Source organism: Aulostomus chinensis, chromosome 2, assembly GCF_037954235.1.
Source record: "Aulostomus chinensis isolate RoL2024-O1b breed Wild chromosome 2, RoL_Achi_v1.0, whole genome shotgun sequence".
NCBI lineage: Eukaryota > Metazoa > Chordata > Actinopteri > Syngnathiformes > Aulostomidae > Aulostomus > Aulostomus chinensis.
Window position 1 is genome coordinate 5,425,792 of NC_141321.1, and position 17,344 is coordinate 5,443,135.

At 48.8% G+C, this 17,344-nt stretch overlaps 1 protein-coding gene across 1 annotated transcript; it reads left to right on the forward strand.

The window, feature by feature from the left end:
* The first annotated feature begins 807 nt into the window (after positions 1–807).
* LOC147268873 (voltage-gated potassium channel regulatory subunit KCNG4-like) lies at positions 808–16,666 on the forward strand. Its single transcript, XM_086223935.1, has 3 exons — positions 808–1,177; positions 3,425–4,276; positions 14,534–16,666. Exons 2-3 carry the CDS (start codon positions 3,515–3,517, stop codon positions 15,374–15,376), a joined length of 1,605 nt encoding a protein of 534 aa, XP_086080061.1. The 5' UTR covers positions 808–1,177; positions 3,425–3,514; the 3' UTR covers positions 15,377–16,666.
* Positions 16,667–17,344: the final 678 nt, after the last annotated feature.

Below are 17,344 nucleotides of genomic sequence, written 5' to 3' on the forward strand. Positions count from 1 at the left end.
TGTACCAACCAGACTCCTGAGCAGACAGAAGCCACCATGATGAACAAGGCTCACTTCTGCCGTCACACAGATGTTCCTTCTACTCTCAGAATGCAGATGTGACAGTGAACATCTGAAGAGTTGGTTTACAAAATCAAATAAAATCCATTCTAAAAACTGGCAGACGATCTACACAGGTTAGAATCAAGTGACTAACTGTCTGACAAACTTCCTGATCTTTCAACACATTCAGACGATTCGTTCTGTGACTATGGAAACAGGGAGACTATCAAGAGAGAGCAGAGCAGCTTGGCTCACAAACATTTCACTGTAGAAAAATTAAAACTGAGAAAACTGTGTTTCTACAATTCTACAATTTCATTTAGCAGACGCTTTTGTCCAAAGCGGCGTACAACACTTTCCATCAGCTTGTGGTCGTGAAGCCTCTCCTCCAGCAGGGCTGATGTTCTACATGTCGTTCCTGTCCTGCAGTACTGTAGCTGTGTGAGGAGCTGCAGTTCTCTGAGCGGGGTCGGACCACCAGAACCTGCTCAGCACCACAGCCGGGTGTCCCCTCTGGAGGGGGTAGAGAACAAAAACAGAGCGCAGAGCTGTTGTAGTCACCTGACTCCTGGATGCATCCCGGAGACAGGATGCAGATAGAAAAACATTTTTTTACATATTCTATGAAAGATGAGATTAAAGGTTATTTTAACAGAAACACACATCAAACCTGTGTTCTTTGTATTAAGAAAGAGAGAAGGGAGGAGGAGGAGGAGGAGGAGGGTCAGTAGGAGGGGAAACAGGAGGAGGAGGAGGAGGAGGAGGAGGGTCCCGCTGTCAAACCCAGATGCAAACACAGCAGCAGGTTTCAGGACGGCATCGTCGCCGCCCGTTAGATAACCACGTCTCTTCTCTCCTCCAGTGGGAGCGGAGCACCGCGCCGAGCACCGGCCTCACCGGTTTGATTCCCCGCAACTTCGAAGGTGCGGGAGAGGCGACGTCTCCGGAGCGGCGATGCTGCGCAGACACGAAAACTTCCGAGAGCGTCTATAAACTGTGACGCTGCCTGCCTGTCGGCGCCGAGCTGAACCTGAAACAGCCTGGAGCTCCGTCATGACCGCGACAGCTGCGAGCAGGCACCGGACACACGAGAGAGACGTCCCCGAGCCCAGGGAGCCCGCCTGCGCCCTCTAAGGTGAGTCAACCATCACTGTTCCATGGCAACTTTGAGATGTCGGTCGTCCGCCTGAGCGGAGCCGCGGCGGCGGGCTGCCGACGACGCCGCGGCTCCGCTCCGCTCCGCCGCTGCTGCTGGACCTTCCCTCCGGCGTGTAGTTGGAATGAGAGCAGGTGAGCCAGGGAACGAAGGCAGACACGCCCGCCACACCTGCTTGTTTGTTTGTTTGTTTGTTTTTGTTTGCACGATGTCAACTCGGAGACAGTTACCATGGAGCCTCGTGCAGGCAGGAAGGAGCACTCGGACACGCCGCGGGATGAGCAGGTCCATCTGTAGTCCGTCCACGATGCCTCACTCCTCCTGGTTCAAGTTGGAGAAAAAACACCCAGTCGAACTTGCGACATTTCTTGACAATCAATTTGAAGTCAAATGATTTATGGAACAACCACAAGATCAGTATTTCATTTTCATCATTTTGTGGAGGAAATATTGCATTTTTTTACTTGAAGTGTCAGTACCTCACTGACCAAATACTCGACAAGTCAAGCTCCTCGTCAGAATACCTCTTTGAATTTAACGCAGTGTTGCTGCTCAGATTTTCTTGCCCACGCACGACTTTTACAGATTAAGAAACATCTTTTTTGACAGCGATCCTCACAAAAGTCACCGTTAGATTTTAATGGACTCATCGATGAAACCGTGAATCACATGAACCATTTAACATTCCCTAACATCAAAAATCCTGTTTGGTGTTTTTAAAGTAGTGCATGACGTTATATCATTGGATTGCGACCGAGACAAGAATGTGTGCATTGGAATAGTTTAGTTTTTATCGAATTTGTTTTTCCATCATTTGAATGTCACTGTTTGATTCCACGACTTTAATAACTATCATACCAGCAGTGATGGGAAAAGTTGAGGAACTCGTTCAGTTATAGAGGGGAAGAAGTACAATGTGACAACACGTGAAGGTACAATACTTTCAGATTGCAGTGGCTGCCGCTCACGCAGGGTTGTGTAGCTTTCAGAGGCCATAGACTTGTCAAACTGAGATGGAAGTGCTTGTTCTGGTTGGTGGTTTGAGACACTGGAACCTCTCTGAGTCGGTCACACATCTCTCACCAGGTTGGGGTTTTAAGGTCACACAGCGGGTTGTGCAAATGTCATCAGAATCACAAGAATCCAGGCGTGAATTGGTGTGAAGTCGCTGGAGCAGCAGCTCAGGAATCAAGGTCGAGTGTTTCTGCTTCTGCCAGCCGGCTGAAACCTCCTCTTGTCACTCCGCAGCTTGAAAAATCAGTCGTTTCATGATCTTGTCGTTTCTATGACTTCTGAAAACATTCGTTGATTAAATAATGAGCCATCAACAGGAGGTGCTGAAAGCTGAGCATTTGTCCTTGTCAGCAACCACTGTACTGCTAAACAGCAGCATTCTCCTCGTTGGTTACCTTAGTGTAGTACATTCAGTTGTGGTTGATAAATGACACCACAGCCTCCAACCACAGGCTACAGGCTGAACCACACACAAACCAAAGTAGTTAATGCATCACATTTTCATCTAAATTAATGTCTTGACTTTGTCACCAAGCTTGTTCTCACAATGCTCATGAAGCACATCGCCGGCAGGTGGCTGCCTCAGCGTTTCACAGTTTGTGTGTGACGTTCCCGCACTGCAGGGAGGAAGCTACTAGTACTGAGCCTGCTCCATCCGCATTCGAACCGAAGTACGGATCCATTTTGATTTTTATGTCTGTAAAGGATTTATTCATGCAGCTCCTAGACTTTCCTAATTCCATCATGGTTTATGTTAAGTTTGACTTTCCAGTCAAAATAGTAAGAATGGAGTCGCCTACTGCAAAACTTTGATCTAAGTTTTGCTCTTTAGCTTTAAAAAATATACTTGATGGGACAGAATATTTCTGGGCTGGGGTCCCTAAATCAGACTGCGTGACCTAACGACCTCTGATGTGACTTCTTGGTGACGTCAGTGTCACGTCGTGGACTCAAACTAGCTGATTGCCTAACAGGCATAAACTTCACTTTAAATCATATGACCTAAATATTGGGTGAGGTAAGTTGGGTATCTTCAGCATAGCAATGAAAGCCATGCTGCTCATGTGGAGGATGGCACCTGGTGGTAACATAGAGTAGCGGACCCAGGAAAGAGCCTTGTGGAACTCCATGAGAAGAGTCATTTCATGATGAAGTTTCAAAAAAAGGTTGATTAAAAGACAGAATTTTACAATTCTTTTTTTTCTGTCACAGCTGTCAGCTCCTCTTGGCTCGTCGTCCTCATCTCCTGCCAGCTGGACACACAAACACCTCTTCACTTTTGTCCCACATCCTGCAGTCAGCATGCCCATCATCAGTAATGCCAACCACGACTTCAGCACCTACTCTGTCAGCAGCGATGACAGCAGCCTTGACCGCTTCTTCACCGAGATCCCAGAAACTGAGACCATCAAGGGCGTGTACTTCCAGCGTGCTCAGTTGCTCCGTGACCCCAAGGCCTCCTATGTGGTCGACCACACTCTGCAGGTTCTCATCAATGTGGGGGGCAACCGCTACACCTTCCCCTGGAGCACCTTGGAGCAGTTCCCTCAGAGTCGTCTGGGACGCCTGCGCTTCTGCACCACCCCTGAGGAGATAGCACGCCTCTGCGATGACTATGACGAGACATGCCAGGAGTACTTCTTTGACCGTAACCCCACAGCATTCAGGGTCATCCTCAACTTCCTGGCTGCAGGCAAACTGCGTCTGCTGCGAGAACTGTGTGCTGTGTCACTGCATGATGAGCTTGACTACTGGGGCGTGGACCCGGGTCATATGGAGCGTTGTTGCCGTCGCCGCATGATCACCCGTGTGGAGGAGGTGGCCGAGCGAGAGCGCAAGGAAGAGGAGTGGAGGCAGAAGAGGATGATGATGATGAAGAAAAGCACCACAGATGTGGAGAAGGGCTACCGCAGGCTGATCTGGATGCTGCGGGAAGTGGTTGAAAACCCCCACTCAGGGCTGGCGGGGAAGATGTTTGCCTGCCTGTCTGTCATCATGGTGCTGGTCACTGTGGTCAGCCTGTGTATCAGCACCATGCCTGACCTCAGAGATGAAGAAACCAGGGTGCGTATGAAACTGCGAGAGCCTGGATGTGTAACTACCTGTTTCACTCAGATGCAGACTTCTCTGCACTGGGAAGGTTTGGATGTGCGGCAGCAGTGAGGAGCATCATTCAGTCAGATAACCAGCTCACACGGTTCTGCAATGCGAACCTAATGTGGCTCTGCAGGGTTTGAAATGTTGATTTTAGGACAAATCCTTGAAGGTTGTGACAAACTACACTATAATTTTTAAAAATGTATTTTTTTTATTTTTTTTTACCTGTCCTGTTCAGTAGCAGCATCAGTGTTCCTGGTGCCTTGTTGTACTGAAGCAGTTTTATTCTGCATAGGAGGAATGTGATAAACTCCTCCTATCACCATTTATGTTTAACTTTATTAGGAATGGTGTTGGTTCATTGATGAAGCTACCGGACTGAGGACAGGAGAGAGAACAGGGACAGGACAGCAAGGACAAGGGGGAGGGGGGAGACAAAAACAACAACAACAACAGCAGAAAACAACAACAACAATGAAAAACAAACAAACAAAAACAAACGAAAAAACAAACGAAAACCAAATAAACAAACAAAGAAAAAGTAACAACAACAAAAGAAAAAACATTGGTTACAGAATTTCCGGTGCAGGCTTACCATTTGGTTTAATATAATTTTAAGATAAATGTCTGAGTGTGTGATTATGGGTCAGTTGTGCGCTCCATGCGTGTATGTGTGTATACGCGTGTGTACACGTATGTGTGTGTGCTACGGTTTATCTTGGATGCTGTGTGTAGCTGGCTGTAGCTGATGTGGGGGGGCCAGGACATCGCACCCCCAGTCCAGGATCGCAGGTAGGTCAGGACCAGGTCACCAGAGCACCCCGAAACCCCCAGGACACGGGGAGCCCCCAAACCCAACCCACGATCCCCATCCCCTCGACTCATCCCCTGTTCTCCCCCTCCCCCCAGAGCAGGAGGGCTTCAGGCTATAGGGCACCACCAGCCAGCCAGCCGGGACCCCCCACTCCCCAGAGAGGCACGCACGCCCAGGACTGCCACCCCCGAACAAAACAATCATACTCTCATCTTCCTCTATACAGGGGCTGAGAGCACCATAGATGCTGATACGGTCCAGGGCACCTCAGACTTAGTGAAACCGCCCGCAAGCAATCCACCGTACAGCAGCAGGGCCCGTGACGAACCCCAGCCCAACCAACACGCCGGGAGGAGGACCACCCCCCCCCCCAAAGAGCCCCGGCCAGGCCCCCAGGTCCGCAATGGTGCAGTTAGCAAAGGAGGCAGCACTGGACCCACTCCCTGCCCCAGCTGCCCCCCCATCCCAACATGGTGCAGGGTGTGTGTTGTGCGTGGGAATGTAGATGTGATGATGTGGATCACTAGAATGTAGTTAAAATTGGCGGAGGCACCCAGGGCATGGGAGCCCCGCCGGTTGCAGACGGCAGAGTTTCCCAGTACATCCTCATGCACTCCCCCAAGCCCAAAATGTCTACGGTGTGATTAAAATTGGGGGGTCCAGCCCCTCAAGGCCTAGTGATACATGATGATGATGTGATGTGATGGGACAGAGAGGTGATGAGAGGGGCTGAGGAATGGGCCAGACCTGCAGGGGGTCAGCTTCCAGACTGGCCCCGCTGACCACCCCGTCAATACTGCAACCAGCCGACAGGGAGTCTAGCCTCCCTGGTCCAGGGGTCAGATGGAGCACCAAGGGGCACTGTCCGGAGATCCGGGCAGAGGGCCCACCACTGTGCAGTCAGAGGGCAGGGAGGGCCCAGGCCCCCAGTGCACAGCGGAACCCCCAGCCAGCAGCCCGTGGTCAGGGCCCCCAGTTCAATCAGCATCAAGGAGGTCAGCCCCCATCCCTCAGATGTCCCCCAGCATCCTCCCTTTGTCCAGAGTGGCGGCAGTCCAGGACACCGCGCCAGGGCCCAGCCCGCCCGAGGATGGGCCGAGGTTAGCAAACCCCTCCCAAATGTGGGTGCGACCACCCGGGGGAGCGGCAGGGCCCCAGGCCAGCAAGTCCCAGGTACCAAGCAATCCACCTCTACCTCACTCTCCAGCCCCTACCTCCCTCCCTCCCGGCCCCCCTCCCCCTCCCGGCCCCCCGACCCCCCTCCCTCTCCAACCCCACCTAACCTTCCTTCCCCACCCTCTTCCCATCGTCCGGGGGCAAATATGCCCCAGCTGCCATGGCAGGCCCCGGCACGCCCCGCCAGTGCCCGGGGACCGGGCGACCACAGCCCCCCCACCGCAGGGGGACCGGCGCGAATCCCCGGCACCAGAGCCCAGGGCCCCCGACCCCCCCATGCCGGGTGGAGGCCCCGACCCACCCCAAGGACCCCCAACCCCCAATCCCACAGGGTGCCGCCATGATAGGGGAAGCCGCCCCCCACACCGTCCCTCAACAGGCGAGACCCAAAGCCGGCCCCAGAAGGCAGTAACCCCGGGCCCACCAGCCCAGCGAGCCACCGGACACCCAAGGCAGCCAGCATCCATAGCCACCTGCCCCGGGGCCAGAGCCACGAAGCCCAGCCCCCCCCCCCCATCAAAATTATGTGATGGATTTAATTATCGGGGACCAGATTTGTTCGAACTCTGACGATCGACTTTCCTCCCAAGCAGACATTCTCTCCATGGAAATGTGGTCTAATATTGAGTCATGCTTAGGTTGTTCTTGGATTTCTAATTCATCAGGATGGCCTTCTTTGCGATGCTTAGAGCAGTGAGGAGCATGCAGGATTTGTTTACTTCCATATTAACATCAGTGAGGTCACCTAGCAGACAAAGTGAGGGGGAGATGGGGATGGGGTACCCTAACCACCGTGATAGGTCTTTACAAACCCCCTGCCAAAAATTGTTAACAGGTGTACAAAGCCATACAGCATGCAGATAGCAGTCTGGTGAGCCAGTCGCACAATATGGACAAATGTTTGTTTGTGTGAGGCCCATCTGGAACATCCTTTGTCCTGTGTAGTGTGTTCTGTGGAGAACCTTGTAATTTATTGATTGTAGGTTACCACTGCGAATCATTCTAAATGTGTTGGAGCAGATTTGTATCCAAAAGTTAGGGTGTGGGTTGATCGACAGATCTTCCTCCCATTTGGATGAAGGAATAGAGATTATAAATTCTGTTGTTGAAACTATTGAGTTAATTTTAGACAGTACCTTCGGGGGTGAAATTTGTAAAAAATCTGTTATTCTAGGTGGAAGCTCTAAGTCTAACTGGGTAAGGTCAAACCGTGCCTGTATTATAGATTTGAGCTGAAGATATTCCAGAAATTTGTTTTTGTTGATACCATAATTTGCTGTAATTTGGTTAAATTCTATTAATTCTTTGTCTTGGAAGATCTGCTCTAGATTTAATCCTTTTATTGGCCCATGCAGCAAAATGTATTGTTTTTTTATTTTGCAGGATGTCAGGATTGTTCCAGATAGGCGTGAGCCTGCAAGGGGTGTTGGAGAGCCCATTGCTCTTGAGAAGTTCCCACCAGGCTATGAGGGTGTTGCTGATGCTAATGTACTTAAAGCAGCTGTGGTGCTTGATAACAGGGCTGATAAAAGGGAGATCAGAGATTTGGATTTCTTTGCAGAATGTTTGTTCAATATCGAGCCATGCTTGGTCTAATGAGTTTGGCTTGAACCATTTTAGTATGTATTGTAATCTATTGGCCAAGTAGTAATTATAAAAATTTGGTAGTTCCAAGCCACCATAGTCTTTACTCTTTTGTAAAGTCTTTAAGCTTATACGTGGTGGCTTAGCTTTCCAGAGAAATTTGGAGATGTTAGAGTCGAGTGTTTGGAACCAAGTCCGGGGAGGCTGGGTCGGAACCATTGAGAAAACATAGTTGATTTTGGCAAGATCATCATTTTCACTGTTGCTATTCTTCCCATAAGTGATATGGGTAGTGTGTGCCACCGGGTGAGGTCGTCCTCTATTTCTTTAATTAGGGCAGTATGATTTAGCCGTGTCAAGTCAGACAATTTGGCAGAGATGTTGATGCCCAGGTATTTAATGTTTCCTGGCCGTAGTGGTGCGGCGAGCATACTCTGGAAACCTGAGTTGATGGGAAGAACAGTTGACTTGCTCCAACTAATAGAGTAGTCAGAGATGGTTGAGAATTTGTCAATGAGTGCTATCGTTTCAGGGAGAGATGATTGTGCATTCCGTAGGAAAAGTAATACATCATCAGCATAAAGTCTTATCTTATGGTTCACATTTGTAGCATCAATTCCCTTGATGTTGTTGTTTTGCCGGACTGCAGCTGCGAGTGGCTCTATGAATATAGCAAACAGGGAAGGGGAAAGCGGACAACCCTGTCTGGTTCCTCTTTGGAGAGAGAAGCTTGGAGAAGTTTGATCATTTGTTCTGACACAAGCACTGGGAGCGCGGTAAAATGTTTTGATCCAGTTCACAAAGTTATCTCCAAACCCAAACTTTTGTAATGTGGTGAGGAGAAAGTTCCAATTTACCCTGTCGAAATCTTTTTCTGCATCTAGGGAGACAATTATGGCATCCTTGCTCTGACTGTTACAGTCGTCTATCAGGTTGATAAGTCTACGTGTGTTGTTAGTAGAGTGCCGTCCTTTAATAAACCCGGTCTGGTCAGGATGTATTATGTGAGGTGTTACTTTTTCAAGCCTTCTAGCTAGCGCCTTGCTGATGACTTTAATATCTGCATTTATTAGTGATATTGGACGATGGCTTGATGGAAGTGCTGGGTCTTTGTCCGGTTTAAGGAGAAGGCTAATAATCGCACGGTTCATGTCGGGTGGCAGGGTCGAGGTTTCCTGTATTTCAGTGAACATTTTGTAGAATATTGGTGCAAGCTCAGGCCAGAACTCTTTGTAGAATTCTGCAGGAAAGCCATCTGGTCCCGGGGCTTTCTTGTTTGGCAAATGTTTAAGGGCTTCTTGAAGTTCCTTGATTGAAAGGTGACTCGAGAGCCATTATTTGGTCTTGATTTAATTTTGGCACGTCAATTGTGCTCAGAAAGGTTTCAATGCAAGATTTGGAGGGGTTAATCTCAGGTGAGTAAAGTTTTTTATAGAATTCCCTAAAAATGTAATTGATTTCTTCTGGGTCACAGTTTGTTTCCCCATTGGAGTCCTTAATGGAGGATATTGTTGCTCTTTCTTTGTTCTGTTTTAGTTGGTTTGCTAAAAATCTGCTGGATTTATTGTTTTGTTCCAAGTTCTCCAAGCGTCGTCTCTGCAGCTGAAATTGTGTTTTGATGTCGAGTAAATCATTTAGTTTTAGTTTTAATTCCCTTAATTCTGTTAGTAGGTGTTCCTCTTGGGAGGCGGCATAAGTTGTCTCCAAGGCTTTAATTTTTTCATTTAATTCTGTTTCGAGAGCTTTCTCCTGTTTTTTCTGATATGAAGAGTAAGATATTATTTTGCCCCGCATGACTGCTTTTGCCGCCTGCCACAGCACACAAGCTGAGACATCAGGCTGGTCATTCATCTCACAGAATATTGTCCATTCCTCCTTAAAGAATTTAATAAAATTGGGGTCCTTGAGCAATGATGTATTAAATCTCCATTGTTTAGAAAGCGGTGTTCTAGTTTTTTTTGTGAGTGTCAGAGTGACTGGTGCGTGGTCGCTAATGGCAATGGGGTGAATCTTGGTGTCAAAGACATCCTTCACAATTGAGTTACTAATTAAAAAGTGGTCCAAACGAGAGGAGGAGAGGTGCACTGGTGAGTAGTAGGTGTATTCCTTTAGCATGGGGTGGTGTGAGCGCCAAGCATCGCAAAGACCGAAATCACTCATGGACTGCTTTATTATGTCGGATGATTGGCAGTTGCGTTGACGAGCTGCTCTACTGATTCTGTCCACTTGAGGGTTGAATACCAGGTTGAAGTCCCCTCCCACTATGAGTGCTGTGTCTGAGTGGGCTGAGAGTGCAGTGAAGAAGCTGTGGAAGAAGGAGGGGTCATCAACATCTGGACCATATATCCTGGCCATGCATACCTCTGTGTTGTGTGTGGATATGGTGACTATTACAAACCTACCTTCTGGGTCTACAATGGTGTTTTTACAAGTGAACCTGACGTTTTTGTGAATCAGAATGGCTACGCCTCTTTGCTTGGTGTTAGAACTCTCTGTGTATGTGTGCGGGAGCTGTGGGCTTAACACATGATTACCTGTTTTAGGTAGATGGGTTTCCTGTAACAGGACAATGTCTGCTTGTAAATTTTGTCGGTGTGTTAAAATTTTAAGCCGTTTTTCACGTGAGCCAATTCCACGTACATTCCAAGTGACAAACCGTAGTTTGTTCGTGTCTAAACTAATCTACTGAGTGTCAGTTGTCACAAGCAGGTGAGTGAGAGAGAGAATGTGTACCTGTGTCTTTGTGCACGTGTGTGTGGTGGCGCCAGAGAGGATGAGAGTGCATGTGTGTGGCAAATGTAACAATATTATATCCCTGCACTACAAACCATATAAACATCACATTTAAAAATGACATGGAACACAGAACAACGACAGGAAGGACAAAGGGGGGACATGAACACTCACATAAATACACACTTATGAGTGAACTCGGCATGTAGCAGTCTACCACGTGCGTTTTTATGTTTTAGGTTTAACACAGTATTGAAAGAGAAAGAAGAAAAAAACCACAAAAAACAACAACGAATGAGAGAAACTGGTGTTACCTTAATCCATGACCTTCATCATGCTAACACCATCCTCGGCTGAATCCGGTGAGTTCCGGTGGAGAGAGGAGACGCGCTTCAGTCGAGCCAAGGGGTGATCTCCGGATCACGGAACAACTGGCCGTTAACATACAGTTTATCCACCGCGATGACAGCGCGTGATCCACCGTCGATGAACGTCTTCCTGACAGGGAACAGGCGTTTGCGGCGCTCCAGCATCTCCTTAGGGAAGTGATCGTTCACGCTGAAGTCCGTTCCTCTCAGCTCCCTGCCCGGGCTCTTCACCAGCTCCTTCTGCTTGAAGTGCTCGAACTTCGCAACGATGGGTCTGGGCCGCCAGGTCTCTGGCCTCTTCCCTCCAAGGCGATGCACCGGGTGGAAGGTGATGTTCTTCACGGTCTCCATCGGAAGATTTAGCAGTTTGTGGAGGAAGTCTTTGAGGGACATCTCGGGGTCTTCCTCCGTCCTCTCAGGTATGCCGGAGAATACCAGGTTGTCCCGCATGCTCCTAGCTTGGATGTGGAGGATAGCCTCTTTCATCCGTTTGTTCTCCGCTTTAATCTCCGTCGCCCCTCGGTGAGTGTTTTAATTGAGGCTTTAAGGGCTTGATGTTCAGCGGCCAGTGAAGCCACCTGTTGCTGGCTAAATTCCAGCGACTCACGGAGAGCCTGGAACTCTCTGTGGAGGATTTCCACCAGAGAGAGTCTTGCATCGAAACTTGTCAGTTTCTTGTCTATTGACTCCAGGATGTCTCCTAAATCCTTATCGGGCGATGAGGGTGCGCTGGACGGTCGGCTTCTTTAAGGAAGTGGGGTCGTCGCATTGTCGGTCTTGCCCATGACGAGTCGGTGGTAGCACTCATCAACGCACTCCAGCAGACTTTCCACTGTCTCTTCTTCCAGATCTATTTTGAGGATTGTTTGTGGCTGAGAGAGTTGAGAATCTCTTACCGTGGTTTGAGTTTCCCATTGATCCAACTGTGTGAATCGGCGTTAAGGAGTTAGCTTGTTCTGGTATCTTCAGATGTGTGCCGCCATGTTGAATCACGCACAAGTGTGACGTTCACTCTGACGTGCTCCATTCACTACACTATAATTATTAATGCTAAGAAGGTCGTGTGGTCGTGTGTCAGCCAAATTACGCAAAAACTGATTTCCATCAAAGTCGGACCATGAGGTCCAGAATGGGCCGAGGAGGAGCCTATTGGATGGTGGCTTCTTTTTGCACTACATGTCCTCCTCCCAGTCAGTGGACTGGATGCTCCTCAGATTTGGTCATAAACGCCTTAAGAACTTGACGATGGGGGACGGTAAAGAATGAGAGTTTTCTTTAAACAGGATCAGCATGGCAAGGCAGCCATGTTTGAGATGTCCCCATAGAACAAGAAACCCTTGGAACTGGACTTCACATGATCAGATCTTTCCAAAGTCCTCCCTTTGATGAGAGTCCTGAGTGCATCCGCAAGCTGAATGTAAACCACAGCGCCTGCTACACCCACAGATGCAGGAACAAACCACTAACTTAAAAGAACTCTACAGCTTTTAATGTCACAATCTCACCATCATACATTTCCCACAAATTTCATATCCATTGCATTTGCAGGACTTTCAAAATTGTAATAACTTCCCTTGAATGTAATAAACCAGGAATTTAATCTAAAACTGCGGTGTACACATGTTGCTAACTCTAAATGTCTTCAACAGTCAGAGACATTTTCTTCTCACATGGACCTTTCCTTCAGATAGGTGGTCAACACGGGGTCTGAGGACCCTCAGGGGTCCTTGAGGAGGTTCCTGCATCGTCTTCACACAATTTAGAACAAAACATGCACTCAGTGTGTGTTCTCTAGTGCACTACAGTGTACTGTACTGCAGCTTCTTCATGTGCTTGCTTGCGATGGTTTGTCTTATAATAACAAGAATAGAAATGTTGGTATTTCTGAATACTGAATCATAAGACAGTGAATAAACAGCAAGGAAACAAAAGAGAAAGCTGACCTGCACGATGTAAAGAATCACCAAAGAAAAAATGAGTAAATTAAAAAAATAAAGCATCCAAATGACGAAAGTTTCAGCCAGAAAAAAAGTAATTTGCTGTTTGTGAAACTTAAGTGCAGCACGAAGAAGAAGAAGAGGGGAAGTGATAGATGTTTGCTGCTACACCAAAAGCAGACAGGCTGTAGTCTGGAATTGATCCTGCTCCTAGGCTGGACGTGGGGATCTATTTCTCCACGACACAGGCACTCCGCCTCTCTGTTAGAGGGAACATCAAAGCACGTTCAGCTCAGAAGACAAAAGAAGATTCATTTCTCTCTCTTGGCCTGAAAACCGTAGTTATTTTCCATCCATGGTGCTGCTGGTTTCACTGGCTGTCGTTCAGGTAGAGTGACAAATATATTAGCACATCTGGACACTGGCGTGCCTGCCACACTGAGAGGGACTCACATCCGTAAAACAACGGGTCCTTGTCTTCAGAGAGAAGCTCATTTTTAGTGAGCGAGTGTCGGATTAGCCGACAGAGCAGCTGTCACAGGCACAGACGACCCTGTCGCACCCGGCGCGATCAAAACAGAACACTTGCAGCGCAATAGTTTCATATTTAATATTTTGTATTAAAATGAGAACCCTAAACTTCCCTAGATACTGTTTACAGATGTGTTCTGCACTGTGTGTGTGTGTGTGTGTGTGTGTGTGTGTGTGTGTGTGTCTTCAGGACTAGAACATTCCTCTTGTGCCTGTCACTACTTTCAACATTACAGGAGCCATGAACTCAGCATTGTTGTGGCTGATTATGATGGAAAGATTCATCCTCCTCCAACTCAGTGGAAAACTAGCTTATGATGCTTGTCTGTAACTGACTGATCGACTAGCAATGCCACACACACACACACACACACACACACACACACACACACACACACCAATGCTGAATTTGGACGTGCAACATGCAACATTCATGACCAAACAGCGCTCTAGAAACCGCAGAGGTCAGCGGAGTAAAGCAGCAACAGAATAAACGGTCGTCAGGCCTCAGCGGCAGCAGCCAGCAGTGCACAGACAAGCAAACAGAGCCGTTTAATGCACCGCGGCGCGTACGGCACACGCAGGCTGCGACGTGTTCAGTGTTGTCAGGGAAATAAACACCAACAACACACACAGCATGCATGGGCCACAGGTGTGGTGTGTTAGGGTTGTTGGTTTGTCTGTCCAGTCCCAGAGGAGCCAGGAAGGAAGGTATGAGGGTCATTCATTCATGTTTGTTATTGACGTCCTCTGAGACCAAACAATGACTGGGAACATGTTGCTGGTCAAAGGTTCAGGTCACTGTAGTAGTCGCTGTAATGTGGGATTTCTACTTCTAGTCTTTGCACCAGTTTAACTAGAAGAACTTGAGACCGGCAGATGTGAAAGAACCCGACCCAAACCTGAAGGTTGTCCCTCATTGTTTGTCAAAGTGAGCGCGGCCCATCAGGCTGGGCCATGTGGCCAACATAAAAATCTGCGGAAGCACCGAACGCGTGGATCATGTTGTGAATTTTTGTGTGAGACTGTTCTCTTAACTGCCTGTGTAACGAGTCCTGCACTCCCGTGTGTGTGTTGGCAGGGCGAGTGCTCCCAGAAGTGCCGCAGCATGTTTGTGGTGGAGTCCATCTGTGTGGCCTGGTTCACCTTGGAGTTTGTGCTGCGATTCATCAACGCCCAGAGCAAGCTGGCCTTCGCTCGCGGCCCCCTCAACATTATCGACGCCATCGCCATCCTGCCGTACTACGTGTCCCTGGTTGTGGACGTCAGGGATGAGTCAGAGGAAGATGTTGTCATGGGTGCTGGCAGGGGATACCTCGACAAACTGAGTCTGATCCTGCGTCTGCTGCGGGCGCTGCGCATCCTGTATGTGATGCGGCTGGCTCGCCACTCTCTGGGCTTGCAGACGCTGGGACTGACCATGCAACGCAGCATGCGGGAATTCGGCCTGCTACTGTTGTTCGTCTGCGTGGCCGTTACCCTCTACTCACCTCTTGTCCACCTCGCAGAGAGCGAACTGGCACCATTTGCGGCCACACACCCGCAACACAGCTTCAGCAGCATCCCAGCCACTTACTGGTGGGCCATCATCTCTATGACAACGGTTGGCTATGGTGACATGGTCCCCCGCAGCATCCCTGGACAGATGGTGGCACTGACCAGCATCCTGAGTGGAATACTCATCATGGCGTTCCCCGCCACTTCCATTTTCCACACCTTCTCCCGCTCCTATCAGGAGCTGAAGCAGGAGTATGAGAGGCTGTGGAAGGAAGAGAGAGGCGAGGAAATCGCCGCCGAGTCAGACGACATTTGCTCCGCGGTCGACTTGACTCCTGATGAGCTCACGTTTTTGTCCAGAGGAGATCATGACGAGCTGACGTCAGACCGAGGTCAACAATCCACTCTTCCCTCGACAGCCTTCTGAGTGACAGTCCAGCAAGCTCTCGTCAGGGATGTCACGTTGTCGACTCACTTCAAGCTCAAGTGCTTCGTGGTTATTGACTTGATTCCAAGCAAACTCCCAGTCATGACATTCAGAGCCTCGCAGTCGACTCATATAAATAGTAATTATAATAATTAATAACAATTATAACAGTGAGCGTGAGCTGATATGGAGAATTAAACAGAAGAGTGGAGACGAGCTTCAATCATTGACATGTTCATGACATTTTCTAACATTAGTGTGTTTGTATTGCGTGTGTGCGCGTGTGTGTTTGTGCGTGTGCGCTGCCTCCTGTAGTGTGGCTGATGTTGAGCAGCTTGTTGTCATGACATCGCCATCATTTTAGGGTTGTGACGCTGTCTGTGTTGCAGCTGGTGATCGTGATGTCATCAGCAGGCTTTAGGGAAGAGCTCCCACCTGTAGGTGAACAGGGTGTACAGCAGGGGGCAGACAGTGCCCACCCGCCCCTCCTAGCATTCTTTGTCCCATCGAAGTACACTTTGACTGAAAGGACTGTGAAATTGTGAGCTCTGTATTCCACTTAAACCCTTTAATATTCTCCGTGTTCATGTTGTGGTATTCTGCTTTAAATTCATCCTCAAACATGTTTCAGCTCTGGCAGGAAACGACAGGATGACGTTTGTCTGTGCTTTTAAAAACTGCTCCAACTGCCATGTTTGTGATGACGTGTCAGCACTGTTGTTCAGGTCTGATTTGTTTTAGGCCCACAAACATGAGGGTTTGGGTTCACTACACTCACACGTGGCCACTCACTGTGACATGTCTCGACTTCGTTTGACCCCTGCATGACGTCTCGTTGAACTCAGACTTGAGAGTTCTGCCGCCATGTGAACGAGCAGCAGCTGGCGACTGAGCTGGGAGGAGAGCACACTGGGCCTCGCAAGAGCGTGGAAGCAGACCTGTTGTAGACAGTAGCGCTGCAGCGGGACCACATTTTACGTTTCTGTTCAAGCAAGAAATGATCTGTTTCTTAAAATTCTTTGTATAGGAGATGGCTTCCTCCCACAGTCCAAAGACATCAAGAGGGACCAGGTTAATCCAGACTCTAAATTGACCGTAGGCGTGGCTGGGAGAGCCAATGGTTGTCTGTCTCTATGTGTTGGCCCTGCCATGGACTGGTGACCTGTCTAGGGGGAAGGCTGCTGGGATAGGCTCCAGCCTCCAGAGGTTCATGGGAGAGTCAATGTTTTGGTTTGAAGACAGTTGACTTTGTGATGCTGTGGTCATTTTTTTTTGGGGGGGGGGGGGGGGTTTGTTATGTTTGGAGTTGTGGAAGAGACTGAAAACCGTGAGTGAGACGCAAGTGACCGTCAGTGGCACTCAGTCAGTGATTCTGCCAATTTGAGGAAACTGATGTCTTAAATTATACAATGGACTTGAGTAAGAAGAGACTCCATCAAAGCCAGCATCTGAAAAATTCTGCAGTTATTCAATTCAGTAAATTATCTAATTCCAAACGTACGTTTTGAGCCTCCAACTCCTCCAGATCCTGGTACATCTCTGTGTTTTCGGTGATTCTAGCAGAAGTCGAAGGGCCTTCTGGAGTTGAGCTGTGGCACTGCGGTTGGTGGATGGTGCTGTGTGTGCGTTCTGTGTTCAGGCTCACTTTGGTATTTGGAGAGTCTGTCATCAGAACATAAGCCACGGCGCTAGAGGCCATGACAGACCTGATGATTGATCGGTGTGTTTCAGGTGTGACATCACTCAGACCAGTCTAAGCGCCTCACGTTGCTCCCTCCCTCGGCTGATCCACATAGTTCAGGTTCACACGCTTTTCAGATGGGGGGAAGAGAGCACTTCTTATCTGGGGAGGCAGACCTCAGGCACATCTTACGTTTAGATATGGGAGCGGAATCCCTGAAGCCACCAGAGATGAAGCAGGTCTGGAGGAGGTGGAGCAGGTCTGGAGGAGGTGGAGCAGGTCTAGAG